General features: G+C 39.8%; 2 protein-coding genes across 2 annotated transcripts; both read left to right on the forward strand.

Moving 5' to 3' along the window:
• The first annotated feature begins 3,715 nt into the window (after positions 1–3,715).
• LOC137282232 (uncharacterized protein 5) lies at positions 3,716–8,180 on the forward strand. Its single transcript, XM_067813966.1, has 4 exons — positions 3,716–3,948; positions 4,875–5,077; positions 6,769–7,027; positions 7,803–8,180. Coding segments are annotated over exons 1-4 (570 nt in total). The 5' UTR covers positions 3,716–3,842; the 3' UTR covers positions 7,805–8,180.
• A 6,241-nt stretch (positions 8,181–14,421) lies between these two features.
• On the forward strand, positions 14,422–27,182 carry LOC137280751 (uncharacterized). The gene is made up of 8 exons (XM_067811970.1): positions 14,422–14,476; positions 16,469–16,593; positions 19,002–19,338; positions 20,478–20,951; positions 24,679–24,792; positions 24,881–24,944; positions 25,302–25,432; positions 26,599–27,182. The coding sequence occupies exons 1-8, from the start codon at positions 14,422–14,424 to the stop codon at positions 27,180–27,182; spliced, it is 1,884 nt and encodes a 627-aa protein (XP_067668071.1).
• The last annotated feature ends 486 nt before the right edge of the window (positions 27,183–27,668 follow it).

Here is a 27,668-nt window from a genome sequence, read left to right on the forward strand (position 1 = left end):
AGAATGAAATTTATATCTACTGCCATCGCATGGGCGGATACTGCTGTGCGACGTCAGAGTGAGTGATCAGACGTTTGTTTAACGTCACATCGGCCATGTCTCAACCGAATCGTGACAAAAAACAAATTATGTAAAAAAATGAAAAAAGATTAGGAGTGAAACCTGTAGATGATGGACTGTGAAATAGTAAGTATCACAGATATGAACATGAAACTAGCATGTAAAACTTATTTTGATATTTTAATTAAAGAAGACAATACCATATAGTACACGGGCTATACGGCGTCAGACTCAAATTCCGTGATCGGCAGGTGCTGCCGATAGGGCATAAATAGGTGATTCTTTCCCATACCTTTCACAGCTACACACGTTAAGGAATCTAAGGACAGGTAGCTCTGGCTTTTCTTTCTCGAATCATTATATTTCCTGCTTTCTTTACTCCCAGTGACGGTAGGGTAGTTTAGTGGTTAAAGCGTTCGCTCGTCACACCGCCGACGGGGGATTCAATCTCCATATAGGTACCATGTGTGAAGTCCATTTCTTATGTCCCCTGCTGTGATATTGCTGGAATATTGCTAAAGACGGCACAAAACTACTGTCGGCTCCAGTTGTCTTTTCCAAAATCCAATTGAAAACAAATATCAGTTCCTGGAATGTTATTCCCCATAACTGTATGTTCACTGTGAAGATACTGAAGACTGAAGTTTGAAGATTGACTGAAATAACAAAATAAGGGATGATACCTATCAGTCCACAGCGAACATACACAAAATGGTTGTCATTCAATCACTGCAAGTTATCTTCATAAACAAAACATGGAAACTCAAAATTACCAAATTAACATAAAGCTACCCAAATAAACAGATATGAAAATATGCCATTAACGTGAGTACATACCATTTTGTTTGACTTCCTAAATTCATTCAATCTAGTGTGTGAGACACTCTATCTACACAGCTGCCTCACCCAAGTGCCTCTCAGTCACCCAAGTGCTTTTCAGTCACCAATCCAGTTACCCGACTTGCTTTATCTTGGATTACACCTTATAACCTGAAAAATCTATCTGACAATTTTACACTGTCATAGCCAAATATTCTCATTCTTACTTTTAAACTCACATATACAGAATTTCATGTATATATTAACTCAAACATTAAGAATTTGATATTCGATACTCAAAAACTTACACATTTTGCATACAAACTTGATGAACATATTTTCTGCACTTAATACTCAATCTGTCTCTCCTGCTACCTCTATACATTCTTGACGATTTACATGATTAACAGAATTAAGCTGTTACCTAAACACTGAAACAAAACTCACTCACTCACTCTTTTTTACTCTCGGTAGAATCTGTGTTTACTTATAATGGAGACTGGTCTCCTAGCGTCGACACTATATATACAAAGAGCTGTGGTTTCAACTTGTGGTGATCGCTTCCTCACGCCTAAAACCGAGGTTCGCCTCCCTGCACGATTTCAATATGTGAAGTCCAGTCTTGGCTTGAGTATGGTGTACATGGAACTGAGGATTCCTTCTAAAATTACATGCCTTCCCGGCGAGGGCAGACGACATCTCGATGAGATGCGTGATATGCATTAAGAAGTTGGTAGGGTAATACAAGACACTTAATATGAATGTGCAGCTTTTTTTATTATTTACAGGCGGCGTTTCTGGGCTAATACTCGCCCCTTCATCATGTGAATGGCATCTCTATTCAAGACATAAAATAAATCGGATACTGAAATAGAAACTGAACGGACATGCATTGTTAAGCAGACACGGTGGAAAGTGGTAAACAACCCGCGTCAGTTTAAGACAGTCCTTTTCCTGTGTGGATGAAATAACAGATACGTTACGCTACAGTGTCGTTTGGATAGTAAATATGTCACACGCACTTCAGGCCAAAGAGCACAACACACACGTGACACAAATGAACAAGATGGATTTGCGCAGTTCTGGTTCAAGAATGCGTTTAGTTTCAGCACTGAAGGTAAGGGTTAACACGATCTCAGACAATGTCTATATAATGTATTTTTTCCAAGTGTTAGGTGACACAACCCACAAGACAAAATGGTATGTTATGTTAAGAAATAACGTTAATGTCGAATTGTTACATGTCCGTATACAAATACATTATCTGAACGTGCAACAGACAGTATGTGAATACAACGAACTTTTAAACATAATAAGCCTTATGCCTTGTAAAGCTATTTTCACTCACCCCTAATATTTAAATATTGCAGTGCAAAATAATAAACCAGAACGCAATCACGTAGTACCCAAATGCTCACTACTTCACAATGTTTTGGAAATATTTGGCCAAAATGTCATTTGTTTCCATTCTTCAGTGCAACGATATTTGCTACACCTTCGTTCGTTAGTTAAACTCTTCACCCAGCAATCTATTTTTACTCGCGTAGTGTGGCACATATGGGTACATCATCTGTCTTGTATGGCTTAAAAACATCATTCTGTCAATCAAAGGATAATGTCATAACACGTCATTCCCGTATTGCCTCACAGAGTATAATACACTGGTAACAATAATAAAACATTGTTGACCTGGACGTAGTGCCTCACAGAGTATAATACACTGGTAACAATAATAAAACATTGTTGACCTGGACGTATTGCCTCACATGGTACAATGCACTGGTAACAATAATAAAACATTGTTGACCTGGACGTATTGCCTCACAGAGTATAATACACTGGTAACAATAATAAAACATTGTTGACCTGGACGTAGTGCCTCACAGAGTATAATACACTGGTAACAATAATAAAACATTGTTGACCTGGACGTATTGCCTCACAGAGTATAATACACTGGTAACAATAATAAAACATTGTTGACCTGGACGTAGTGCCTCACAGAGTATAATACACTGGTAACAATAATAAAACATTGTTGACCTGGACGTATTGCCTCACAGAGTATAATGCACTGGTAACAATAATAAAACATTGTTGACCTGGACGTATTGCCTCACAGAGTATAATACACTGGTAACAATAATAAAACATTGTTGACCTGGACGTAGTGCCTCACAGAGTATAATACACTGGTAACAATAATAAAACATTGTTGATGTGGACTACTTGACATAACATCTTCATATTTTGATTAATTTTCCTTCCTAAATGCTTTACTCGACAATTTTCATGATAGGTCGGCGTACGATGACAAGTTACTGATACTGAGCATGACACGTCATCTCACCAGCATGGATTACTAGAACCATCTGCATCCAAGAATCCAAACCTTGGAAGACGAAAATCCGTGCTCGAGCTTGTCTTCATTAACCGATACTTCTGTAAACCGCTAAAAATATGTGGTCAGTTCGTGGAGATGGTTGCCATGGTATTCCAACAGCGTAGATCGATGATGTGAATCACTGGATTGCCTAGTCCATATTCGATTTACATACCACTATCAATTTACAAGAATATTGCTGCGAATGTTACCTTTAAACAAGCGAAAACATCATAACTAAAATGACAAACGTTGCTGTCAACATACGTCACGATTCACCTTCATTACTCTGACATCAGCAACACTTCATCTTAACAGGAAACCATGACAAAGTGTCACCCTTCCGACGAACACACACACTAACGTCACGTGTCAAAACCTCAGCGAACTCTTTGAACCGACTATTAATGACGTAAACAAACAAAAATCCCAAAAGCAATTTACATGCTAGTTAATTCATGTTAATGTATCAGTATTTCAATGGCGTGATTCTTTGTCTCATGACGTACCTGTGCGTGCATGTTAATGACAGGCAGGTCTAAAACACCTCACGTCCTCGTGACGACAATAAAAGTGTCATATGAAGACTGTGCCTGTGCAACAAGTTGTCCCTCCATATCGTGCAGTCATGTGGTACAAAGTGTTAGGAATTGTTTCTCTATGTAGTGTGTATGTAAGCACACAAGGTAAGGATTTTGTCTCAATTGTTCAATACCGTTTGTATCAACATCTTAACATCTGTGGGCGATTTTATCTTAATAATTTAATACCGTTTGACAACTATCTTTTCATTGGTACCGTTACATGTGCACGTCTACTTATTGTTTACGGCCGCATGCAGTAATATATGTGAACAACGGCTGTCTGTAATTATAAATGAAGACCTGAGTTAGAATTGGTCTTTAGTAAGCTAGTAAGTGTCATAATGGGCGACCAACGGGATCGGGTGGTCAGTCTCGCTGACTTGATTGGTTGAAATATCCCAGCTGCGCAGATCGATGCTCAAGATGATGATCACTTGATTGTCTAGTGCAGACTCAATTGTTAACAGACCGCCGACATATATATGTAATATTTCTGAGTGTGGGATTAAACAACTAACCAAATAGCTGTAATAAAAGGAGTTTGGTCCAAGTAATCATGTGATTGATTACGTATGACATTCAAATTGTTTTTAACCGTAGAATATGCAAATTCATTGCCTTATTATCTAAACTTGCTGAAGGAGCTGTGTAAATTCAACATTGTCCCTACAAGTAGCAAATGTACTGTAAGTCCCCATGGTCACTAGTACTGTGATCCACCTTCTGTTGCTGACAATCTCTAGCCTCTTTTATATTGGATTGGCGCATATAGTTACAATGTTTTAGCGTTCGTTTCTAGTTTTCTAGTTATAAATTGGAATCTGTGATTATTTTATTGTCCTTCGTTGACAGAGTTGTATTATGAAATTATACCTTGTATTTAGAAACGATATAATGGAAATATTGCCGTTGTGGCTTAAAATCTTAACTCAACTTAACTTCTGGAGAAGTAGTTTTCAAGGAATCCTGCCCTGAAGCATTCTGCTAATAGTCAATGTACATACGCCATTTATCTCCCTGCCTTTCAGGGTCTAATCTACAATGCAAGATAGCAGGAGGCGGAGAACTTATCCCTATCAGAACACCAGAGTACAGAGCCTGGGTGCCGCTTGGTGAAGTTGGACTTAACGTTAGTGACTCCAAAGTTCTTATTTTCGCCGCCAGATCCTGTTTTGGCGCTCATATTTTACTTCAGAACAATGCGGAGGACTTCAAGAATGCTGTTTATGAGGTAAAATCACTGAACTGACTGATATGAATCTTGTTTTATGCCATGATCAGTGAGAGTATGTGACTGCTGTCTGATTGCTGTTTAACGCCGCATGCAACAATGTTCTATCTAGATGACGGAGGTATGGACATAACCGAGTCTGGACCAAACCATCCAGTGATGAACCTATGCAATTGGGATACGATGATGTGTACGATGAGCTATAAGGCGGCGGTCTGTAAATCGAGTCTGCACCATTGTGGTCCGGCTAGTGACTGTGTTGACACAGGTCATTGTATCCCAACTGAGTAGGCCGACGTTCATGTTATTGATCACTGGATTGTCTGGTGCAGACTCGATTATTTACAGACCGCCGCCTTCTAACTGGATTATTGCTGGGTGTGGATGAGGAATTCCGAACCTCACATCTAGGGAGTAGCATAACAGGGAAATGTTCTGATACGGTATTGACTGAGGAATATCAACACAACCATACGTTATGCGATAAGTCGGTTTTAATTGAGGTTGGTAACATTTGGAAATTGGACCAAATTGAGGAGCGACATGCTTAAACCTTTGGATTTCACAAATATCCAGTTGTATCAATCTGGTCCACCTATAACGGTCCCTGGGCCTTGACTTTTGGAACGCTCTGAGCGCTAAGATAGTCGTACGTGAATATTAATGTATGGCACTTACAGCTATCATTGTGCAAAGAGAGCTTCGAAAATCTATGTCCTGGATCCATTACCTGGCATCAGACAGCACGATAGACTATTCACGCTATGCAGGCACGAAGTGTTTTTGTTGTATGGGATATTTTTCTGCTGTTATCATTTGGGTTTGTTTTTTTATAGTTTTTTAGCTCTTTACTGGTCGCCAAAAAGTAAGCTGACACGACACAGGCATGTAGATAACCCTGCCTAAACAACATTTAAACGGTCGTCCTCGGATTCTCTTCAGAGTTAAAGAGTCCAACCACTCATGTTGAAGGCTTTCTTCATTCAACAGTCTATTGAGGGCCCTATTCTAATCATGACTATCCATGGGCGTGAGTCAAGTGACACACGGTAGTGGTTAAAGCATTCGCTCGCCACGCTGAAGACCCGTGTTGGATTCCACAACATAGATACAATGTGTGAAGCCCATTCCTGGTGTCCTGGGATCTTGCTGGAATATTGCTAAAGCGGCGTAGAACTAAACTCACTCACTCAAGTGACACACCACACACAATCTAATTCATATTACTATCACATATTTACTACCTGTCTCTTATAAATGTAAGAGAAAGAAAGGAACTGTTTCCATAACCAGGTAATTTTTTTCTTAAAGTCCGTCATCTATCGTACCATTACAACCGTATTCTCAGTACACTGCCCCGTCTGTGGTACAGGAACAAATACACGCAGCACCAAATAACATGCTCACTTGAAACATGTGGGACAAATACGAAGAAAGGAAACATTTTAGTCAAAGCAACCTGGAAATGTGCTGTCCTTGTCTGTCATATAATATCTGACATCTACTTTTGGATACAATGAGCCTACTGTTCCACGAAAACAATACATTGATTTCAGAATGTTTTAATGTCCTGACATGATGTTAAGTTTTCGTAAAGGCATTTAGTACTTTGTCTCCAGTCCTGGGTAGCTCTGAAGATCCCTCAGGTCCTGCCCTCGAGATATCCTCAAATTTAACATTTCCATCGTCAGATTGTCATTGGGGGAATGAAGAACACCAGGTCAGGAATACGACAATGTGTTGGGTGTAAGTTCGACGAATGGGTAAAGGACAAGGCTCTTAACTGCCGCTTCTTCAACTACTTTTGGATCTCCTGGTGTGGAGATGAAGTGTGGGTGGGACATGGATACAGACCCCCTCACAATCGCATCCTCAGATACAAATACGAGAACCAACACGTCATCAATGCTGCTAGTGTCAGGAGCGAGAGTGATACGTACTGGGCCCTGTGTAAGTAGCGTATAGAGTGAGAGTGATACGTACTGGACCCTGTGTACGTAGCAGTGAGAGCGACAGGTTGAAACTCATTTTTACCTTGTCTTTCTCATCAAAAGCATGTTTACTTGGAATTTCCTGTATAAAATAAGACATACGTCTTGCAAATGTCGCAATGTTTCAGAAAGGTTCCATTCAATTGGCAACCCATGCTTGCCATAAAAGGTGACTATGCTTGTCTTAAGAGGCGACAAACGGGATCGGGTGGTCAGGCTCGCTGACTTGGTTGGCACATGTCATCGATTCCCAATTGCACTGATCGATGCTCATGTTGTTGATCACTGGATTGTCTGGTCTAGACTCGATTATGAACAGACCGCCGCCTTAGCTGGAATATTGCTGAGTACGGCGTAAAACTATACTCACTCACTCACACACAGAAAGAGAGAGAGAGAGACCATGTACACTCAATGGTCACCAGCACTTAAATGCTTGTCTTATGTTGGAACTAAGGGCATGTGTAGGGTAGGACATCTTTAAATTAATCGTTTACAGTGCGAACACCAATGTCACCTCCGACCATTAGGATAGTGTCCTAGGACTGAGCTTCTATGAGATTAGATCGAGTTATGGAACCGATCCCTCAAGATGTCCATTCTCCTTTTATTGGGATGTGGTTCTATCGGGTAACAACTCGTTCGCCCAACCAGTCACATTTGGTTTATATCTTCTTCATGAGGTTAACTAGAACATGATATACGTTGACATTCCTTTCCATGTTGTGTTCCAGAACCGGTACATGTTGAGTTCTTCAGATGCTGGTACATCTGTCAGAAAGGTTCTACACAGGTTCTGTTGCTGCAGATTTCTCGAAACCACGACACACAATGCACATCTGTGTACATATATGTCATTTGCTGAACAGTAGCTTCATATATCAAGTGAAATCATTTTTAAGAAAAAAATCAATTGCTATTTATGACACAGAAACTTTCAAGAACCAAAACTAATAAATATTTCCAAAGAAGCGGGGCGCTTTCTGAAAGTGTAATCCCAATATTTTGTTGTCAAAACTAACATTGCAAAGGCACAATCATTGCTGAATTCGTTTTTGTCGTATCACCTATGCTGTTGTGTTGATGTGAAATAAACTACATCCAAACAGGTACACATTTCTATTACCTTGTTTGTTACTTAGGAAACGTTTCACACAGGAACATTGATTCAATACATGATTGAGTCATTAAAGTGGGTGGACAGCTAACCATGCAGATGTGAACGATGACATTAACCATTCACTGAGCTTGACCCGTAAAACTACAAGTGTACATACACGTTGGGTCCAGTGACAATCTCAAAATCCCGTCATGTTACCTTCACATGCACGTCTCCTTACATTCACCACCACTTATGGAATGTTACACCATGTGACTTTACATTCATGTACACCTATGTTATGTTACATCTTGTCATGTGACATTCGCGTCCACATCACGTCACGTTTGATTCATGTCACGTATGGAATGTTACGTGATGTCACGTTTGATTCACCACCACTTATGGAATGTTGCATCATGTCACGTTTGATTCATGTCCACATATGGAAAATTACAAGATGCTACGTTATATTCCCATCCATTAATGGAATATTGAGTAATGTCACGTTACATTAACGTCCACGCATGGAATGTTGCACGATGGTCTCTTACACTTGTTTAAAGGAACTGAAAATGTTTTACAATGTCCTGAGAGAGGAATAGTCTGATAAGTGATACCATCGCCGGTATAAAATGAGATATAAAAACAAATATCAAAAAGATATACATGTCTATCACCTTACCTATAGATCAACGTCGACCCATTGATGGCTTAAAGTCTTATCCCTGATAAGATGAAAAGCAGCCAAAACATGTCAAGACTGCGATTCCCGCTATCGGTGTGATATCAATATACACTGCACTGTGTCTAACTCGGACTCTGTCTAACTCGGACTCTGTCTAACTCGGACTCTGTCTATCTCGGATTGCAGTATATACCGGACTGAACATAAGGACTGGACGTAATCCTTCTTTGTTGTCATGATGACAAAAACTGTGTATCTCGGACTCTTATTTCGGATTTCGGACCAAAGTGACGACCCGAAAACATAGTTACACGTAAAAAACATTGCTTTATAATCCGGATTGAGTAGGAAACCTGCTCGGCTAGTAAACCTTGAATAAACAGTCCGTTTAATATTTTGGTATTTTGCCTAGAGGTGAACGCTTATTTACCTGTGTGTTATGAATCAAAGTTTAATGCATCAGCAGCAGTAAAAAACAACAAACGATAAATTTTGATTTTAATTCAGGAATCTTTAATGCAAATCTGCCTCATAACCAAATGCCCCAAAATATTAACTCGTTCTTGAAAAGATGCCATTAATATTTCACCTGCTTAGTTGACTTACTACCTTACGTTACTAGCTATTCATGTGACCACGCTGGTAGATGTAGTTTTATGGCACGCCAAAATCGCACAATTGATCACGTTGAAACGTATTGCCAAGTTTATTTTTAACCAAAACTAGTTCCGTTTTATTTTGTCTATAGAAGGTTATCAACACAAGAAAGACCAGTTACCGGCAAACCATGTGGCTCTATATAATGCTCATATGAATGGACAAGGAATGTTTTCCATACCACGTGCTACTCTACAGGATTAATTAAACGGGAATCTTAATTCCGACGGTGGTTTGCTCTCAGTTACGGTTAAAATCGTTTTTCAGTTATTTAGTATGTTTGCAAAATGATATGTTTGACCCTGTGTTTTGATAACCTTACTATTACAACATCGCAAAAAGAAAGAAGGGATTGAAAACATATGACGTCACGTCCTGCGAAACTTTGAGATTGTTTCAACTGCAATGGCGGACTAACGATTAAAAACAACTTGACATGCATGGTAATGTAACAGTTTATCAAATAAATCATCTTGTTTGAAGGTACGCTGAACGATACTAAAAGAGTGTATTCATTGTAAGATCACAACATATTTTGCCGTTATCCTGTCGAAAACTCATTACCCCAGGATGTATCGCATCCGAAGAATAAAATATTTCAATAAGTTTGAATATCAAGCATTATTTAAAATTCATTGGTATCCACTGCCAGGTACGAGTACATTCAAACTGTGGTCGGAGTTTCAAGCCGAAGAGAGTATTAAGTGGGTATAATTTCAATCACCTTTGCCAAGAGAAGCCTGACATTGGTATTACTGTACGTGCAACGTGAGCCTGAATCGTCTAGATGAAACACAGTGGTCTGGGTGAGTATAGATCGTGTATGTGAGACTGGAATGGCTAGGTGAGACGGGATGGTGTAGGCGAGACTGGAATGACTGGCTGGATGGTTTACGTGAGACTGAATTGTCAAGATAAGACTGGATGGTCTATGTGAGACTGGAATGGCTAGGTGAGACGGGATGGTATAGGCGAGACTGGAATGACTGACTGGATGGTTTACGTGAGACTGAATTGTCAAGATAAGACTGGATGGTCTATGTGAGACTGGAATGGCTAGGTGAGACGGGATGGTGTAGATGAGAGGGGATGGTCCCCTGGGAGACTGAATAACTAGGTGAGACTGGAATGGCTAGGTGAGATGGTCTACGTGAGACTGAATTGTCAAGATAAGACTGGATGGTCTATGTGAGACTGGAATGGCTAGGTGAGACGGGATGGTATAGGCGAGACTGGAATGACTGACTGGATGGTTTACGTGAGACTGAATTGTCAAGATAAGACTGGATGGTCTATGTGAGACTGGAATGGCTAGGTGAGATGAGATGGTCTAGGCGAGACCATAATGACTAAGTGTGATTGGAATGACTAGGTGAGATTGCATTGAATAGATGACACGGGGTGGTCAAGGTGACTATAGAATGGCTAGGTGAGACGGGATAGTGTAGATGAGAGGGGATGGTCCCCTGGGAGACTGAATAACTAGGTGAGACTGGAATGGCTAGGTGAGACGGGATGGTGTAGATGAGAGGGGATGGTCTCCTGGGAGACTGAATAACTAGGTGAGACTGGAATGGCTAGGTGAGACGGGATGGTGTAGATGAGAGGGGATGGTCTCCTGGGAGACTGAATAACTAGGTGAGACTGGAATGGCTAGGTGAGACGGGATGGTGTAGATGAGAAGGGATGGTCTCCTGGAGAAATGTCTAGGTGAGAGGGTTGGTCTAGGTGAGATAGAATGGTCCCTATCGAACTGTATGACCAAGGCAGGTCATCCTGGTGTATCATCTGGACAATGTGAGATCTGTTATCTTTACCATGTGATCGTGAGTGAGCTACGTTTCACGTCGTACTTGGCAATGCTCCAGAATTGATTGACATTGTATGTGTAGTCTGGTGTGGTTTTTAATGTCCTGCCACTGGGCAGCTAGTCACAACAAGTACAGTTCTAGATGAGGGATGAAATTTATTGCAGTGACAAAGTCGGGAGGAAGCCTGAATAGAGAGAACCTCCCTCCTGTAAGAGGTCATGCAGAATCACTTAAGTCAAATAGTTTAAAGTTGTGAAGCAGAGTCAGTCAGAGTTACAGTAGCTGGCAAATATAGACAATGAATGAAATAATATTGTCATTAAATGTGTTTTTACAATTATGAAGCAGTGAGATACCCATTTATTAAATAATGTTTGTTTGCAAAACAATGTATACAGAGATAATAATATTGAAATCTTCCTCACCTGAAAAGAGAGAACCTTAGTGGTGTGCAGGTGTTAGATATATACATTTCAAGATAGTTGTTTCCGCAGCTGATGTGACGGTGTAGATATAGATTTTAAAGGTAGAGTACAGTTGTAGGCGGGACGTTGAAGTCGGTGCAGTGTGACAGATGACTGCAGCTGTTTCACAGTAGGGGGAGGATGGGGACTAGTGCCCCAGTTACTGCAACTCCTGTTTGTATTATTGCGCCTTTTCGCCAGGAATATCTCCCAAATAACTCCAGGCCAGTCAAAACAACGTTTAATTAAGTTTCAATGCAAAACACCATGAAAAGTTTCAGCGTGTTGTTTCTCACTGAAACGTACAGCAACATCACAAAAATGCTTTCAAGAAATACACATCATTTTCCAAATCATGATAGGTGTGATCTAAATGTGATACGAATCATGAAGCTTTTGACACCGACTAAACACGCGCGGCTTTGATCTGCACAAGTTGGTGTGCAACGGATGATGTCGGATTAACGAGACTAAACTGTACAAGCATAGATTTACAACTGAAATACAGTCACCCAGATGTGGCAAGTGGGTGAGCAAGTTAACTTTCACCGTCACAAATTCAGCTGCAATGTCTCCGCCATATCATGACGAACAATTTATACACAAAAGAAGGAAGAATTCTAAATAGTAAAACCTCACAACGACGGACAGTACAATTCCTAGAATACCACAAGAAAATAAAACTAGCACGTGAAATTAGAACATTTTAGTTACAGATACCAAGCAATATATAACATGAGCTGTAGATCGCCAAGTGAATGTTGATCACCATAAGAGGGACCATTCGCCCAGATTTATATAGAATATCCCCTAACATTTTCAAACGTACATATCAGTGAACTGTCAGAAGGCTCCAGAACAGAAACTTATATACACCAAGCCTGAAGTATAAAATTGATGGACAGGCAAACTTTATTTCGATGCGGCATACATAGCCACGTTACGAAGAACCAATGGCTAGGTAAGCTACATCAATAACAAAATCTCTCCAAATTCTAACGTTGTCAGCATCTGATTCACAAAACCACAAGTGACAAATCAGAAGTCGAAATTCACCTTTGTGAGAGTCTTGCAACCCTGCATCCGTTTCGTCTCAAGACACTTTACACAACTACCAAAATTGACAAACATATTTACCTCATACACACACAAGACAAAAACATTTAATGTCGAAAATAGTTAGTGACTTAAATACTGTAGAAAATGCATGACGAATCACAAATAAAGTAAAAGAAGATGTTGTCAGATCCTGATAGCGTCCCCTGAAGTTTAGATCTTCAGAAACTCATGTATGCCACACAATGCGACTATGCTTGTAGTAGGAGGCAACTAGCGGGATCGCTGACTTGCTGTCCCCATTTCCGCAGACCGATGTCCACGCTGTTGATCACTGGATTGTCTGATTCGATGTTTTTACAGTCCGCTGCCATATAGATGGAATATTGCTGAGAGTGGCGTACAATAAATAAATAAATTCACTCACTTATTTGACGTTGTTTTGAGACATAGAGAAGTTCCCCAAAGTAGTTCTGTACGTTTCCGATTGACTATCGGAGTGATCATTCTACGTACAGACGTTCATTAGGAAAGCAAAGACAACTGTGTTAAGAGACAGCATTTTGGAAAATAGGTGAGTGCCTGAGTGAATCAGCGAGTGAGGTGAGTCAGTGAGCCAGTCAGTCAGTAAGGCAGATGCCTTTAATATAGCCAAAATCTTAACAATAAATGCAATTGAATTATGTAAAGCAGTCGACAAAGGTCAGAAAAATAACAAGATTATCACTGTTAGATACATAAAACTAACAAGCATCTTTCAAAATTAGGCAAATGGTATAGACAATACAATTTTAAATTGGGCTGAAAATTACGGGCAGCTGAAGGTAGATCACTATGCCAGGGATCATGGTTACTTACATCACTTTTACAACCAGCATGGACACTAGCTCGAGTTCTGCATCTCGAACAGGTCACTGTCAGTTTTACATAGTTATGCATAAATGTCAACGTTTTTGTTTTGAGGAAAGGATATATACGTTAAATACTTCACGTATTTCATCTGATTAAGGATGTTCCTGGATACACTACGTTCCTCACACTAAAGATAAAATACGACATGCCTCAACTTGGTGATTGAAACTTCGAGGCAGACCGCTTGCAGAGAACACATTTGTCCGCACAACTAAAACTGTGGCACGAGGTGTCACCGACCTGGTTTCAATCACAAGTTGTACCTGGATATTCGTAAAGAGTGCACCAAGGGACATAACTCTGTGGAGTTCGCTTGCAATGATTTACGGCCGGTGTATAGCGAGAAAGTCCATTTAATGCAACGTTGCATGATGAATTCATTCGAACTTTAATTTTATATTGTAATCTAAAAATTCTTTTAAAGTTTTATTCTGCAATAAACCACATGACAGTTTCTCTGAGGACGCATGGCATCACTAAGAGAAATGCATTATTATTTTTAGAGAAGTGTGGCGTGACCTTGTGCCTTTAACATCCATACCTTCTGCCCCATATATATATTCACAGATGCGTCAGATCGACATTCGACTGTCAGATCAGGGCACCACAGACACATCTGGTGCATTTTCCTGCCTGTTACAACAGTCTGGCGACTGACGCGCGAACATGTCATCCATGACGAGAGTGTTGCTGTTCGGATTCACGTATGTCTTTTTCAGACGTGAGTATTCAAAGAAGTGGGATAGACAGGTAGACGTTGTCAAACTGCATGAAACTATGCGACCTATCTCTTTCATTTTTATCTTGCATTGATAACGCATAAATAATTCAAATCAGAAGTAAATGTTATTCCCAAAACAAACTTCAAATTCATTTCTTGCCATTCTGTATTCAAACCCTGACAGAGAATATACGAACTACACTTGCTTTAGAGTCAGCCCAGACTGTGTTAGTTTATCTATACTTCTTCTGCATCCTAACGTGAACCAAAAATATTAAAAATATTAAAGGTGCCAACAGCAGTGTATAAAGTTTCATGTAAGCCATCTAAAGAGTGTTCAGTATCGTCGGCATATTGCACTAAGTTATATTCTTTGTTATTATCAATGCCCTAAATACTAGAATTTTGTCAAATCATGCATCCAATTATTTCACAAACAAAAAGGAAAAGGTACGGTGATATTTGGTCCCCTTGCATACAGCCCCGCTCAATAGGAGAGAAATCAGAGATGCCTATTTAACACTTGAGGTAGTTTCATGAGTGAACATATTGATCCAGCGTATAGTTTGTGGACCAACTCCAAATTTAGATAAAACATAATAATTAAATGCCTTTGAAACTGTGTCACATGAGAATTAACTAACGCTGCATATCTCTTCTCTCAGACCTGATATCACATAACAGTCTTGTGTTTTCATTTAATATTCTACTTGGTATAAATCCACAGTGACATTCTACGTATGAAAGAATTTTGAGGGTAGTTTTTAACCGACTACAGATACATGTACAAACCATTGTAAATATATTTACAGTGTTCAGTAAAGTAACTGGTCTCCAGTTCTTAAGGTTTCTATTTTTATGCATATGCGAACTAAGATTCATCTGAAAATATGTATACTTAAAACAGTATCATCCAAGCTCAAATAAATTGGTTTTGAAAACATTTGATCTGCCAAGCACTTGCTCACAATACACATTTCTCAATGTTATTTTAACAAGTAGGTCTTCTTTTGGCACCATCTCAGAATATGTATATTGTACTAAAGTAGCACCCAAGCTCAAATAAAGTGGTTTTATAAACATTTGGTCTTAAAATTTCATCAAGTTTATATTTTATCAAAGTGAGTATTGCACAAAGTAAACACTTCATGTGGTATGGTGGGAATTATAGTGAAAATAACAGGGTGGGAATTGTCCTAGGTGGGAATTGTCCTTGGTGGGAATTGTCCTTGGTGGAAAATGTCCTTAGTGGGAATAGTCCAGGTGGCATTTGTCCGGGTGGGAATTGTCCGGGTGGGAATTGTCCGGGTGGGAATTGTCCTGGGTGGGAATTGTCCTAGGTGGGAATTGTCCAGGTGGGAAGTGTCAGGGTGGAAATTGTGCGGGTGGAAATTGTCCTGCTCCCTATGCGAACACCTCTTTTCACAGTAAGAGGCAACATACTTGCTTTTGAAACTTCTTTTATATATCTGACAATCTAAACTTTAAGTCCTTTCCAGATATATTTGAAACAATCCATTGGAAATCTGTCTACTCCATGGCATTTGCTATTTTTTATGTCCTCAACTGCTAAAGTTATGCCATTCATGTCTGTTTCTGTTTCCGATTTTTCCTCAGGTGGTTACTCATAGTTGGTAAATAATTAATAATGTTTAGTAAGTAATTATCATTTTCATGTTTCTTTTCAGAAGAATAAAGTTTTCTATAAAATTCTCATAATTCATTTTAGTGTCAGTAATTTCCTCATTTTATATGTAAAACAAAACTCACTCACTCACAACATAGCTGTTATATCGTCTGAGATTGGCGTTATGCAGCAAACAAAGAAAGGTTTACATTTACAACGAAGTTGTTGCTAAGGCTGAAGTTACATGAATGACTTCGTTTTTTGGAAGAAGATGTCGGCGAAACTATCAATCACTGATTTTTTGGCTTGTCTCATTCCCACAGATGACTGCAAAAGTGCAAAAATATTTTTGGTTTCTTTCTCAGACTGTCAAGGCTGGTCACCGACGAGGCACTATGTGGAGCTAGCGACAGACACACAGTACAACTACCAGTCCTTACAAGAGGTTGACGTACCGCTAACACCAGGGACAGCATCCTTCAAATTTAGAGTAAAGTCTTTCCTTCCCTGACAATCGCCTTCCATTTTAGTGTCAGGAGTGAGTGAGTAAGCGAGTTTAGTTTTACGCCGCTCTCAGGAATATCTCAGTTATATGGTGGCGGTCTGTAATTAATCGAGTCTGGACCAGACAATCTGCGCAATCGGGAACAGATGATAAGTGTCAACCAAGTCAGCAAGCCTGATCCCTTGATCCCGTTAGTCGCCTCTTACGACAAACATAGTCGCCTTTTCTGGCAAGCATGAGTTGCTGAAGACCTATTCGCAGGCAAACTGTAACGCAAGTGCGGTAGCGCATCATAGAGAATATGAAAAGTCTTCCTATATGCGAGCAACGTACTTCCCTCGCTTCGGGTCGAAAAATATTTTTCATGTCAACATACACTTCCATTTCCTCACTTGGATCTGCTCTCAGATTTCCTACCCCATGTTTAATGAATACCCACGTGAAATATGTTTTATTCAACATTTTAAGCGTCACTCGTGGTATTCAGATCGTTCTTCGCCTCCATTACCCCTGCCAGCTTCCGGTTGAACGGAGTGACGGAACAAGCAAGAATAAGCAGAAATTAAAAAGAAATACCATATTGCCTATTTGTATCATGAACTTGTTGGAGTTTACTTGTCTTATCTGTTGTCGCTATTGTTAGAATTTTATTCTACATAAAAACACTTCTGGCGTAATGTGCGAATGAAGCAGGGGAGCTTCCGGTTGAACGGAGTGACACGAATACGAATAAGCAGAAATGAAGCAGGGGAGGTAACTGTAAGTATTCCATATAGAATAACCTCCTGTTACATCACTCCGTTGAACCAGAAACCCAAAGGGGGAATTGAGGCGAAGAACGGTCTGATATACGATGCGCTTAAAATGTTGAATAAAAAATATTTCACGTGAGTAATTGTTCAACATGGGGTTGGAAATGTAAGAGCTCAACCCAGTGAAGAAATGAGTGTATACCCTTGATGGTGGCAATATTTCATTTTGACATGAAACGTATTTTTTTAACCGAAGCGAGGGAAGTACTTCAGTGTAAGGATAGCTCCTGATAATAATGTTTGGTGAAAGTCTGTATAGAAGGAGGTTTGGGTGGCATTCGTAACCCAAGTTCAAAATAGTTCAAATCTTTCATCTCCGAACGTAAACGTTTTCCTCACCAAGTGCAACTAGGATATGTGCATTATATGCAAAGTGGGTGTACACAAACATGGTAGAAATAGCAGTTAAAGTAGATTTGTAATGATGAAGGGCACAAAAAAACAAAACCGAATTAAACACAATATCTGTGGTCCAAAGTTGTGATAAAGTTCTAGAAGAGTAATCATGTTATAGATTACTGGAAAACATTTGTGACTTAAAATGCCATAAATAAATAACATTAACTCAATCTGTAACTTATCGTCTACAATTTGTTTGCAGAGAAAACGCACCAATGAATTTCACTTTAAACAAAAACGTGAATCACATATAGTGAAATTTAGACTGCGAATCTTCCTAATTTTACCTGGCCAATTAGGTTGAATATTTAAACCTTAGAATTCTATTCAGCTTAGGATGAAGGTTGTTTAACAAACAATCATTGTTTTAAATCGCATTATTTGTTTGTATTACAAAGGGATATGCACATTAAATGAAACACCGAGAACATGTACGGTTTGTCGAACTTAGCGCGTGCCAGATGTACATTTGTGTCACTGTTCCAACTACTGTTCTTTTTATGCAGAGGAATAATAACACCAACGGCCCAGACTGAAGGGTAATGCAAAAAAACTTCAAGATGTGTCAACTAATAAAAGCAAACAAGTTGATCCATGAACATACTAAATATTGTTTGACTCAAAATACAACACTGACACTTGGGCTAACACTCAAACAATCCAAACCTTCACAATGAGAACATTTGATATCTCATGTTAATTTATAAGACCATGAATGATATTTTGAATTTTGCTTTAATTTAACATCTTGTTTGATTACACATACTATAATAGATCCATGGTGATGAAATCAAACATTTTAAAGGAAACCTATAAAGACGTATTAACATCTTCTCCTGGATTTGATAAGTGTTTCTATTGTTGTATTAGCAATTGTACCGTCGTGGCGCTTTGCTGTTAATATCACTAGACTGCATGTTCTAAAGTCGAATATCTACTGGCAGTCAGCATATTGCTCAAATATTACTGAGTGTATGCATACATAATACAACATCTGGAGGTGATGTGCAAAACATGAGAGAAATTAGAAGGAACCTTTTGGAGTAAATATATGCCCATCTGAAATTTTGTGCTACTCAGAGACGTTAGTCAGATGAAGAATGTGACTTTACTCTGAAATGTTGCATCCCTAACGGTAAAGAATTTAACATCCACACATCTTACATAAAAACCCCTTTGCAGGTCCAGGCTTCAAACGACGTCCACGTGGCTTTGCTCACCTATGATGGCGAAACTGGACAGAATATATATGAGATCGTTATCGGCGGGTGGGGCAACACACGATCTACGATAAGAACCGCCATGCAGGGAACAAACAGGGTCGAAGCATTTCATTCCCCTCTCAGTCCCACGGAATTTCGCCAGTTCTGGATCAGTTGGGAAAGTGGTGAGATATCTGTGGGTACAGGGTCGAATGTTAGCACGGGGCTGTTCATGACGTTTACGGATTCATCACCCCATGATGTCAACTATCCTGCTGTCACAACAGGGTACGGCTCTACTGGGTCCTGGCAGTTTGGTAAGCAGTAGTGAATAGATGCACACCTTTGATTTATACCACAAATTGCAGCTGTACTGAAGACCTAGTTGAACAGAATTTCCAAGAAACGCATGGAAACATTTCGAAGGAATTATTTAGACAAATGCTCATAACAAACAAAGAAAGCAAACAAGTACTACTGCTAGACACATATTAGATGATCCTGCGCACTAAACACATTTGTGACAAGAGAGACGGTACAACGAATTGGGCGAGTACACTTCGCTGCTACACGTAGCTTGACGATTATGCACGTGCAATACATGCTAACCGTGACATGAAATCAACACCGCATGTTCCTTCGAATGATAAGACAGCAATTTCAGGCATACGATACTGATATTCCACGCTAACCTTTAGTTAAGACGAAGACAAATAGATGATTGGGGCATTGACAAGCATTTTAGATATTCAAAAAGTTTGTTAAAAAAACCCAGGAAAATGTCATTTGCTTCGTGAAATGGATCGGTGGTCCTAAGCATATTTGCTCAGTATATTGTGTTGATTGAATTCGTTGGGATTGTACCTGTTCCCAAATCGAGTGTGCTATTATAACAATTCATGCGTGAAACGCACGGGGAAAATGAACTTCTCGATATTTATCAGACAACCTGTCTCCCTCTTGTTTTAAGTGGATCGTTCTGTGGGGCGTTCCCAAGTATGCAAGTATGGGGTCATTTGTCAGGTCGTGGATCATCTTATATCTGTTTACCAGTACATTTATCATTACTGATTAATGGATTACCCTGGTAATGTTTATATATACATATTTGTACATATACAAAGAGTAGAACCTTTCACCATCTTCTACGCTGTGGGCGGGTATCACGCATATGCCATCCGTCTTAATTTCACCGCGGTAGGGTAGCAATGTATGCAATGACAACTGTCTTTGAACTGAGGTATATGTTGTTTGTTTATCGAGTTGTAAGTGGGAGGGGAATTTAAAATTGTGTCTGTTATGATGATCCAGCCCACTTCCTGTACACATTCCGCATGACTGACGTATGACTTCTTTCTGTCGCCATGGAGCTGAAATATTACCGATGCAAGATGAAATGTTTGACACACACAATATGTTTTTAAATTTGTACTTTGCTTGCATTTCTTGCATACAGAGTCAGATGGATGCTGTCCATTTGGACCACCAATAGCAGGAGTTGTGACAGGCAATGTCTACCAGTACAAATCGCTTACCTCTCGTGGGGTGCGTTTGACCAACGGACGTAACTGTGTTCTCTCCCTCGTATTCTGGATACGGGCAGCCAACGATGCTCATATTGCTTTGGTCGCCAACGACGGCAACACTGACAACAACATCTATGAGGTCGTTATTGGCGGATTTCGCAACGGAAAGTCTGTCATCCGTGAAAGTAAACAGGGTGCAAACGAGGCGGTGGCCCTTCACAAGCATCTTTCTCCGGATCAGCATTTGCCATTCTGGATAAGCTACGACAGTGGCCGAATAGCTGTAGGATATGGCGTCACTGTCGGGCGACGGGAGTTCATGTCGTGGACGGACACAACACCCAACAACGTCAAATTTGTCAGCATCTCAACAGGATTTGGTTCTGATGGGCACTGGCTTTTCTGTAAGTATTTGAAAATAAAAACTGATAAATGGCAAGATAGCAGAGGGTGGTTAAACCAATTTGCTTTCAGGCGGATGTAATGACACATCTCGGGGAAGGTTGCGCCTACTCATAGTTACGGATGCAGATTAGAAAATAACGCTACAATTCACAATCGTAAGGCTAATGAAGGCTTCATAAAACAAATACAAATGTTGTGCTAGTCCTTTCTGTCAGCAGTGTTTAAGCATGACATATTCCACCATTAGGTATTCTGTTATGGTTCATTTTGCCAACTGCCTAAAAGTTACTACATATTATATAAATTTTGAATTCGAAAATTTGACAGAAGTGGTCAGGGATGAACTACGGAATTGCTTAGTTGGCACCTGATTTCTTTATGCTTATATTTTTGTGTTTTGTATGTTTAAGTTAGTACTTGTGTTATTTATTTGTTGTGTTTTGGTTTTGTGGGTGGAATGCATCTGTATCACTTATCATGATATCACACTGTCGTGTCATTATCATGATATCACACTGTCGTGTCAGATCATATTAAAGTCACATCGTTCTTGTCCACTCTGTTGCCCACTGTTCCCAAACACTATGTGAGTGGGATGCTGAGTTCGTTCACTCCAGGACAGTCATGGTGTCAGGCCTAGCAGCAAGCCCTGGTCAACAGCTGCATAGCATAACACAGTGGATAACTCTCTTTACTTAAAGGTCACATGCAACCAAAAAATCAAACATAATTAAAACACATTTATCACTTATTCATGACATATAATATACATTGCTGCTTTTAAAAAAACAAATAAACACAACTATAAGCGTACAATCGCGATTCAAAAGTGCAATATTTTGTACTTGGGCTTACTTCCCCCGAAACGAAGCCCTCGGGAGACCGAACCCAGTGGATATGCACTCAAGTGTAACGACGGCTTCCGATTGGCTGTTTCATTTGCTGATATGCCGAGGGTTCATTGTGTGTACAGAAAGATGATCTGTTTGATGGGCATTTTAGAAGTATAGCCAGTCACAAGAAAGTAAGATTCTTCATGGATAACAACTTCTTTTTGTGTACTTGATGCGTCGTTTCAGTATGGATTCATATACTGTTGTCAAACAAAATCATATACACTAAGAGAAGTCGTTATCCATGAAGAATGTATATAGAGATGTTGGGTTTGGAAAATATCTGTTCTCTGAATTTGCGCTCGATCCGATCAAAAATCATGTCAGTAAAGATGGTAATCTGTCATTCGTCCAAGTACAAAGCAGGACTTAAAACTGACAAGAGTTTGCACCAGTTTCCGTCAGATCCAGTCATCCGAAAACAAATGAATGTAGTATGTTTGCAACCCACAGACATAAAAACATGTCATGTGTATCACACGTGCCTAATTACATAATGTGGCAGACACGGGACTCGGGTGCACGAGTCATAAATCAACATATTTTCTTTATATGTCGTATAGTCTGATAGGTGTTAAGTTCAAATTTCACGTGGTCAGTGATTGAAGCTGTGTATTGCATGTTGTCTTTAGCAGACAGGCAGGTGTGAATAAACCAGACAGTGAGCTTTCTCTGTGACAGAGACTGCTTACCACAATCAACAAGTTTTTTTCGTAACAAGTAGATTATTTACTTGTTTGTGTACACAACCAAGACTAGACTACTACTCACGACCTCAGACGCTGGGCATGCATATTGTTTCAAGCTCCGCGAACCTATTCACTGCGCATGCGTTATGGACGCAGCGCAGCGCAGCTTTTGAAACCAGTTTTACCCCCAGGGCTGGGGGGAATTTAGTGAAACGTTTGAACTCCGATTTCGCGGGCTTTTTTTTCATCGCGTATTTGACTTTTAGGTTGAATTGGCATTTTTTATGATTTGTTTCGGTAAGTGCACACCGAAAGGTACCAGAATCTGCAAAGTTGTGTTTTACGTTGCATGTGACCTTTAATCAACAGGGTGTCTCCCGTCCACTAAATTCATGAATTAACTGGTCTCTGGTCGAGAGTGGATTTGATCGATACTGAAATTGTCATCAAAACGAAAGATCCCAAGGAACCAACTTCATATTTTACGTGCAGAATGTAGGGCGGGCGCGCGCGCGCGTGTGTGTGTGTGTGGCCATTTCAGAATAAGTGACGTCACGGGCAGAGTTAACAGTTATTGTTCAGTTCTACCTTATGAACAAGCCCTGAAAAGAAAGATGTAACCCAGGAAAATCTCTGTGTTTACCTATATGGTGTGTTTGTGCTATATGACATGTCAACTCTTACCACACATTACTGACTTCATGAAAGCATTTCTGGAATTTACAGATGCCAAGATTTTGGTGTTGCTAAACTAACTTTTGTTACTGTATATACATCAATAGCTATTTACCTGTGAAGGTCCGGGGTAGAATAGGCCTTCATGCTTGCCATAAAAGGCGACTATACTTGTCGTAAGAGGCGACTAACGGGATGGGGTGGTAAGGCTCGCTGACTTGGTTGACACGTGCCATCGGTTCAGTGCTTATGTTGTCGATCACTGGATTGTCTGGTGCAGACTCGATTATTTACAGACCGCCGCCATATAGCTGGCATATTGCTGAGTGCGGCGTAAAACTAAACTCATTCACTCACTCACTCAAAAGCTATTTATGCAGTATAAATCAAACATAGTTTGCCACGACCACAAACGTAGCGGATGAAGTGGCCTACTTTCATTTTACCAAGACTTCACTTTTTGTGAACCATATGTTATCGATTTTACTCTTTTGATTACTTTGTTACAGATACCCGTGGTGAGGCAGACTTCGATCACGTTTTTGCAAATATCTGTTACCATGGCTGTTTCACATGAAGTCATGTGTCAGTAAAACATACAATTACAAGTTGATTTTACAACCGCTTACAATAATCCAGATGTAATCTTACAATATTTTCTGTCTTCATGAGAGAGATTCCCATGCTTCAAAACATGAGTCATCCTGTGCACACAAAATCCTAATGTTGACTGTATAATTACTCCCGAGATGGGAAAACGTCAAATGAATTTTGATTATGTTACGAGAGTGTTGTTTCCATGATTTGTGTTGATATTAATTATTAATGCCATAGTTGTAATTGGGTCACAATATTTAAAGTTTTAGTGTTAGTTATTATTGGTCACATTTCCTACAGAGAATTATTTAAGCGGCACGCCTCTAAGGCAGTAATTTAGAGTTATCTCCCTTTGAAAAAATAAACACGACTTTTTGAGCTTTCTACGGTGTTGGTAATGGTCGTAAGTGCTCGAACTTTCGGGAAATGACTGCATATGTATATAAATGCTAGTGTTGATGGAAGATCTCAAGCAGAGTGTTCATGCTGTTCTTAAGGCTTATTTGGATGAACAAAAGGTTGATGACTTACATGAGGCAGGAATGTTAGCAGATGATTATTTCTTGACACACAAGAGTTCTTTTAAGTCTCCAGGTAATGCAAAGTTTTCTCCAAAGGGCTTTTCCCCGGTAAGACTTCAGGACATGCAGGTTACAATGGTGTTAGGACAGGTTAAAATTTTAGTGGCAAGCAGTCACATATTTTTCAGTCTAAGCCTAAGACTACCAGTGGTTCTGATCTTGTTTGTGCATATAGTAAGAAGCCAGGTCATTTGATTTCTGCATGTTACAAACTCCAGTTTAGAGATCAGGCTACAGGTTCCTCAATTGCATTTGTGTCCATCGCACCTAATTATAAGCCTTTCTTTCCAGGTGGTTCTGAGGAGAGTTTTGGTTGTTTAAGATTAAGATATCTGGAGATTAAGTCCCCAGATTCTGTAGTTCGGATGGAGATTTTGCCCTTTGTTTATAAGGGTTCTGTGTCACGTATGGGAGATAATTCTACCCCACGGCCCGTTATTATTTTGAGGGATACTGGAGCTCTTCAATCTCTAACTCAGATGTTTTGATTCAGGGTATGGGTGGCAATTCTTCTTCTACTTTCCATTTTGTGAATTTGACTTCAGATCTGATTTCAGGTGAGGGGAAAGTTGGTGTTCTTGACTCTCTCCTAGTTCCGGATGTCGATTTGTTGATCGGTAATAATCTTATATATGGGACTGATGCAATTGTCACTGTTTTTCTGGAGAGTTCAATTAGTACAGAAAAGTTGGGGGATGAATTTCCAAGTATTTTGTCCTTCTTGTGCAGTGACTCGTTTAATGTCGAAAGGCATTTCTTCCATGACTTCTCTGCATTTATGATTTATCATGTACATCCATGGATCATTCTTTGTGTGAGGTGGAGACGGGTGACTTATCTTCAAAGAGCAGCAGCTCTTCAACACTTCTTGATAAGTCAGATAGTTTGTCAGGTGCTGAACATATTCTTTCCAGAGAGCAGCTTATTAGCGCACAGGGTGAGGATGTTGAAGTGCAGAAGTTGGCTAGTAAGGCTGTTTCTTTTGAGGAGGTTCACAAGGTTCCAGTTTGTTATTACTACAAGGATGGTGTTGTGATGAGGAAAAGTAGGTCGCCAGATGTTCCTAAGGAGGATGAATGGAAATTGTACCATCAAATTGTGGTAACGAAATTATTTCGGAAACATGTACTTTCACTGGCACATGAAAGTCCCATGACAGGTCATCTGGGCGCATACAAAACGTGTGAGAAAATTTTGGCACATTTCTTTTAGCCCAGTTTCAGACAAGATGTGGCTGAATTTTGTAAGACCTCTTATGCATGCCAACTTGTTGGAAAACCAAATCAGAAAATTCGTTCTGCTCCCTTCAAACCAATACCGGCTTTTGAGGAACCTTTTAGTAGAGTTATTATTGATTGTGTTGGTCCACTACCTAAGACTAAATCTGGTAATCAGTATTTACTCACAGTCATGTGTGCTTCTACCAGATTACCCGAAGCAATTCCGCTTCGTAGGACTATTGCTTCAGTGATTGTCAAGGCTTTGATCAAGTTTTTCATCTTAGTTGGTTTGCCAGATGTTGTGCTTATCAGGGCTCAAACTCTATGTGTAAGGTGTTTCAACAAGCTATGTACAAATTAGGTATTAAGCAAGTTAAGTCTAGTGCTTATCATCCAGAGACACAGGGAACTTTACAGAGGTTTCATCAAACTTTGAAAAATATGATTATTGTTTTGAAACACATAAAGATTGGGATGAGGGTGTGCATTCGTTGCTGTTTGCTGTCAGAGAGTCAGTTCAGGAAAGTTTAGGGTTTAGCCCCTTTGAACTTGTATTTGGTCTCAGTGAGCGTGGTCCACTAAAACACTTAACAGAACAATGGCTCAATGACAGACCTGAGATCAATCTCTTAGACAATGTGTCTACATTTAGGGACAGACTATCAAAGGCAAGTAAATTGGCCAGAAAAAAACTTGAAAGTTTCACAAGAAAAAATGAAACAGAACTATGACAGAAAGTCAAAAGAGAGAAATTTCACTTGTGGTGCGAAAGTGTTAGTTTTGCTTCCCATACCTGGTCAGCCACTGAGAGCAAGATATCAAGGTCCAGATGTTGTTGACAAAAAGGTTAGCAACACAGACTATGTCGTCCTGACACCTGGTCATCATCAACAGAAGAGATTGTGTCATGTCAACATTATTAAGAAATATCATGACAGGTCAGAAACCAAATATAATGTTTCACCAAAGTTGAGAAATTCTTATGTGTTAGCTCACCTTGAAGAGAAACTATCACATTTATCCCCTGAGCAGCAAGTTCAGATGTCCGATTTGATTCATGAGTTCTCTTACATATTTCCTGATGTGCCTGGTCGAACTGGTGTTGTTAGTCATGATATAGATATAGGTGATGCAGTGCCTGTAAAAGAACACCCATATCGGATGAATCCAGTGAAGCATGAAATTCTGCAGAAAGAGCTGAAATGCATGCTGGACAATGACATTATTGAACCCAGTGAGAGTCCGTGGAGTTCACCATGTGTTAGTGTGCCGAACAGTGGAGGTGGTTGGCCCTGCTGTGCTGACATGAAAGCTGTCAATGCGCTCCCAGGAACTGATTTGTATCCTATTCTGAGAGTGGACGATTGCATTGATCACATTGGTCAAGCTAGGTATATAAGTATGTTTGACTTACTGAAGGGCTTCTGGCAGATTCCTCTCACAGACCATGCAAAGACAATATTGGCATTCGCTGCACCAGATGGACTGTATCAATACAAAGTGATGTCATTTGGTCTGAAAGAACGCACCAGCGACGTTCCAGAGACTCGTCAACAATGTCACAGCAGGCCTTGATTGTGTCGAGGCTTACACGGATGATGTCATTGATTATGACATGGAGTGGGATGACCATCTGAAAAGGGCTTGTGCTTTCTTCGAAAGACTATCTGAGGTGAACTTGACTGTGAATCTCACCAAGTGTGAATTCGGGAATGCACAAGTTGAATTTTTAGGGCATGTTGTTGGGCACAGCCAGGTACAACCAGTTCATGCTAAAGTTGAAGCATTTGTACATTTTCCAGTTCAGTTGTACAGTTGTTCAATTGTACAGTTTCACAGCTTACAATCTCACTTACTGTTTTTCATCAGATGTTTTACAGTAACACCTTACCATGAATTAGCTTTAGGCCATAAGTTTAACACAATCAACAAACACCGTAAAACACACTATTCGTACCTTAAAATTTTCAATGTAAGTTGAAATTGTTCATTGTATTGTAATGTAAACACCCAAATAACTGCGCATCGACTGATTTGTTTAGACATTATATTTGCGGAGCA

The sequence above is a fragment of the Haliotis asinina genome, chromosome 4, assembly GCF_037392515.1.
Source record: "Haliotis asinina isolate JCU_RB_2024 chromosome 4, JCU_Hal_asi_v2, whole genome shotgun sequence".
Taxonomy (NCBI): Eukaryota; Metazoa; Mollusca; class Gastropoda; order Lepetellida; family Haliotidae; genus Haliotis; species Haliotis asinina.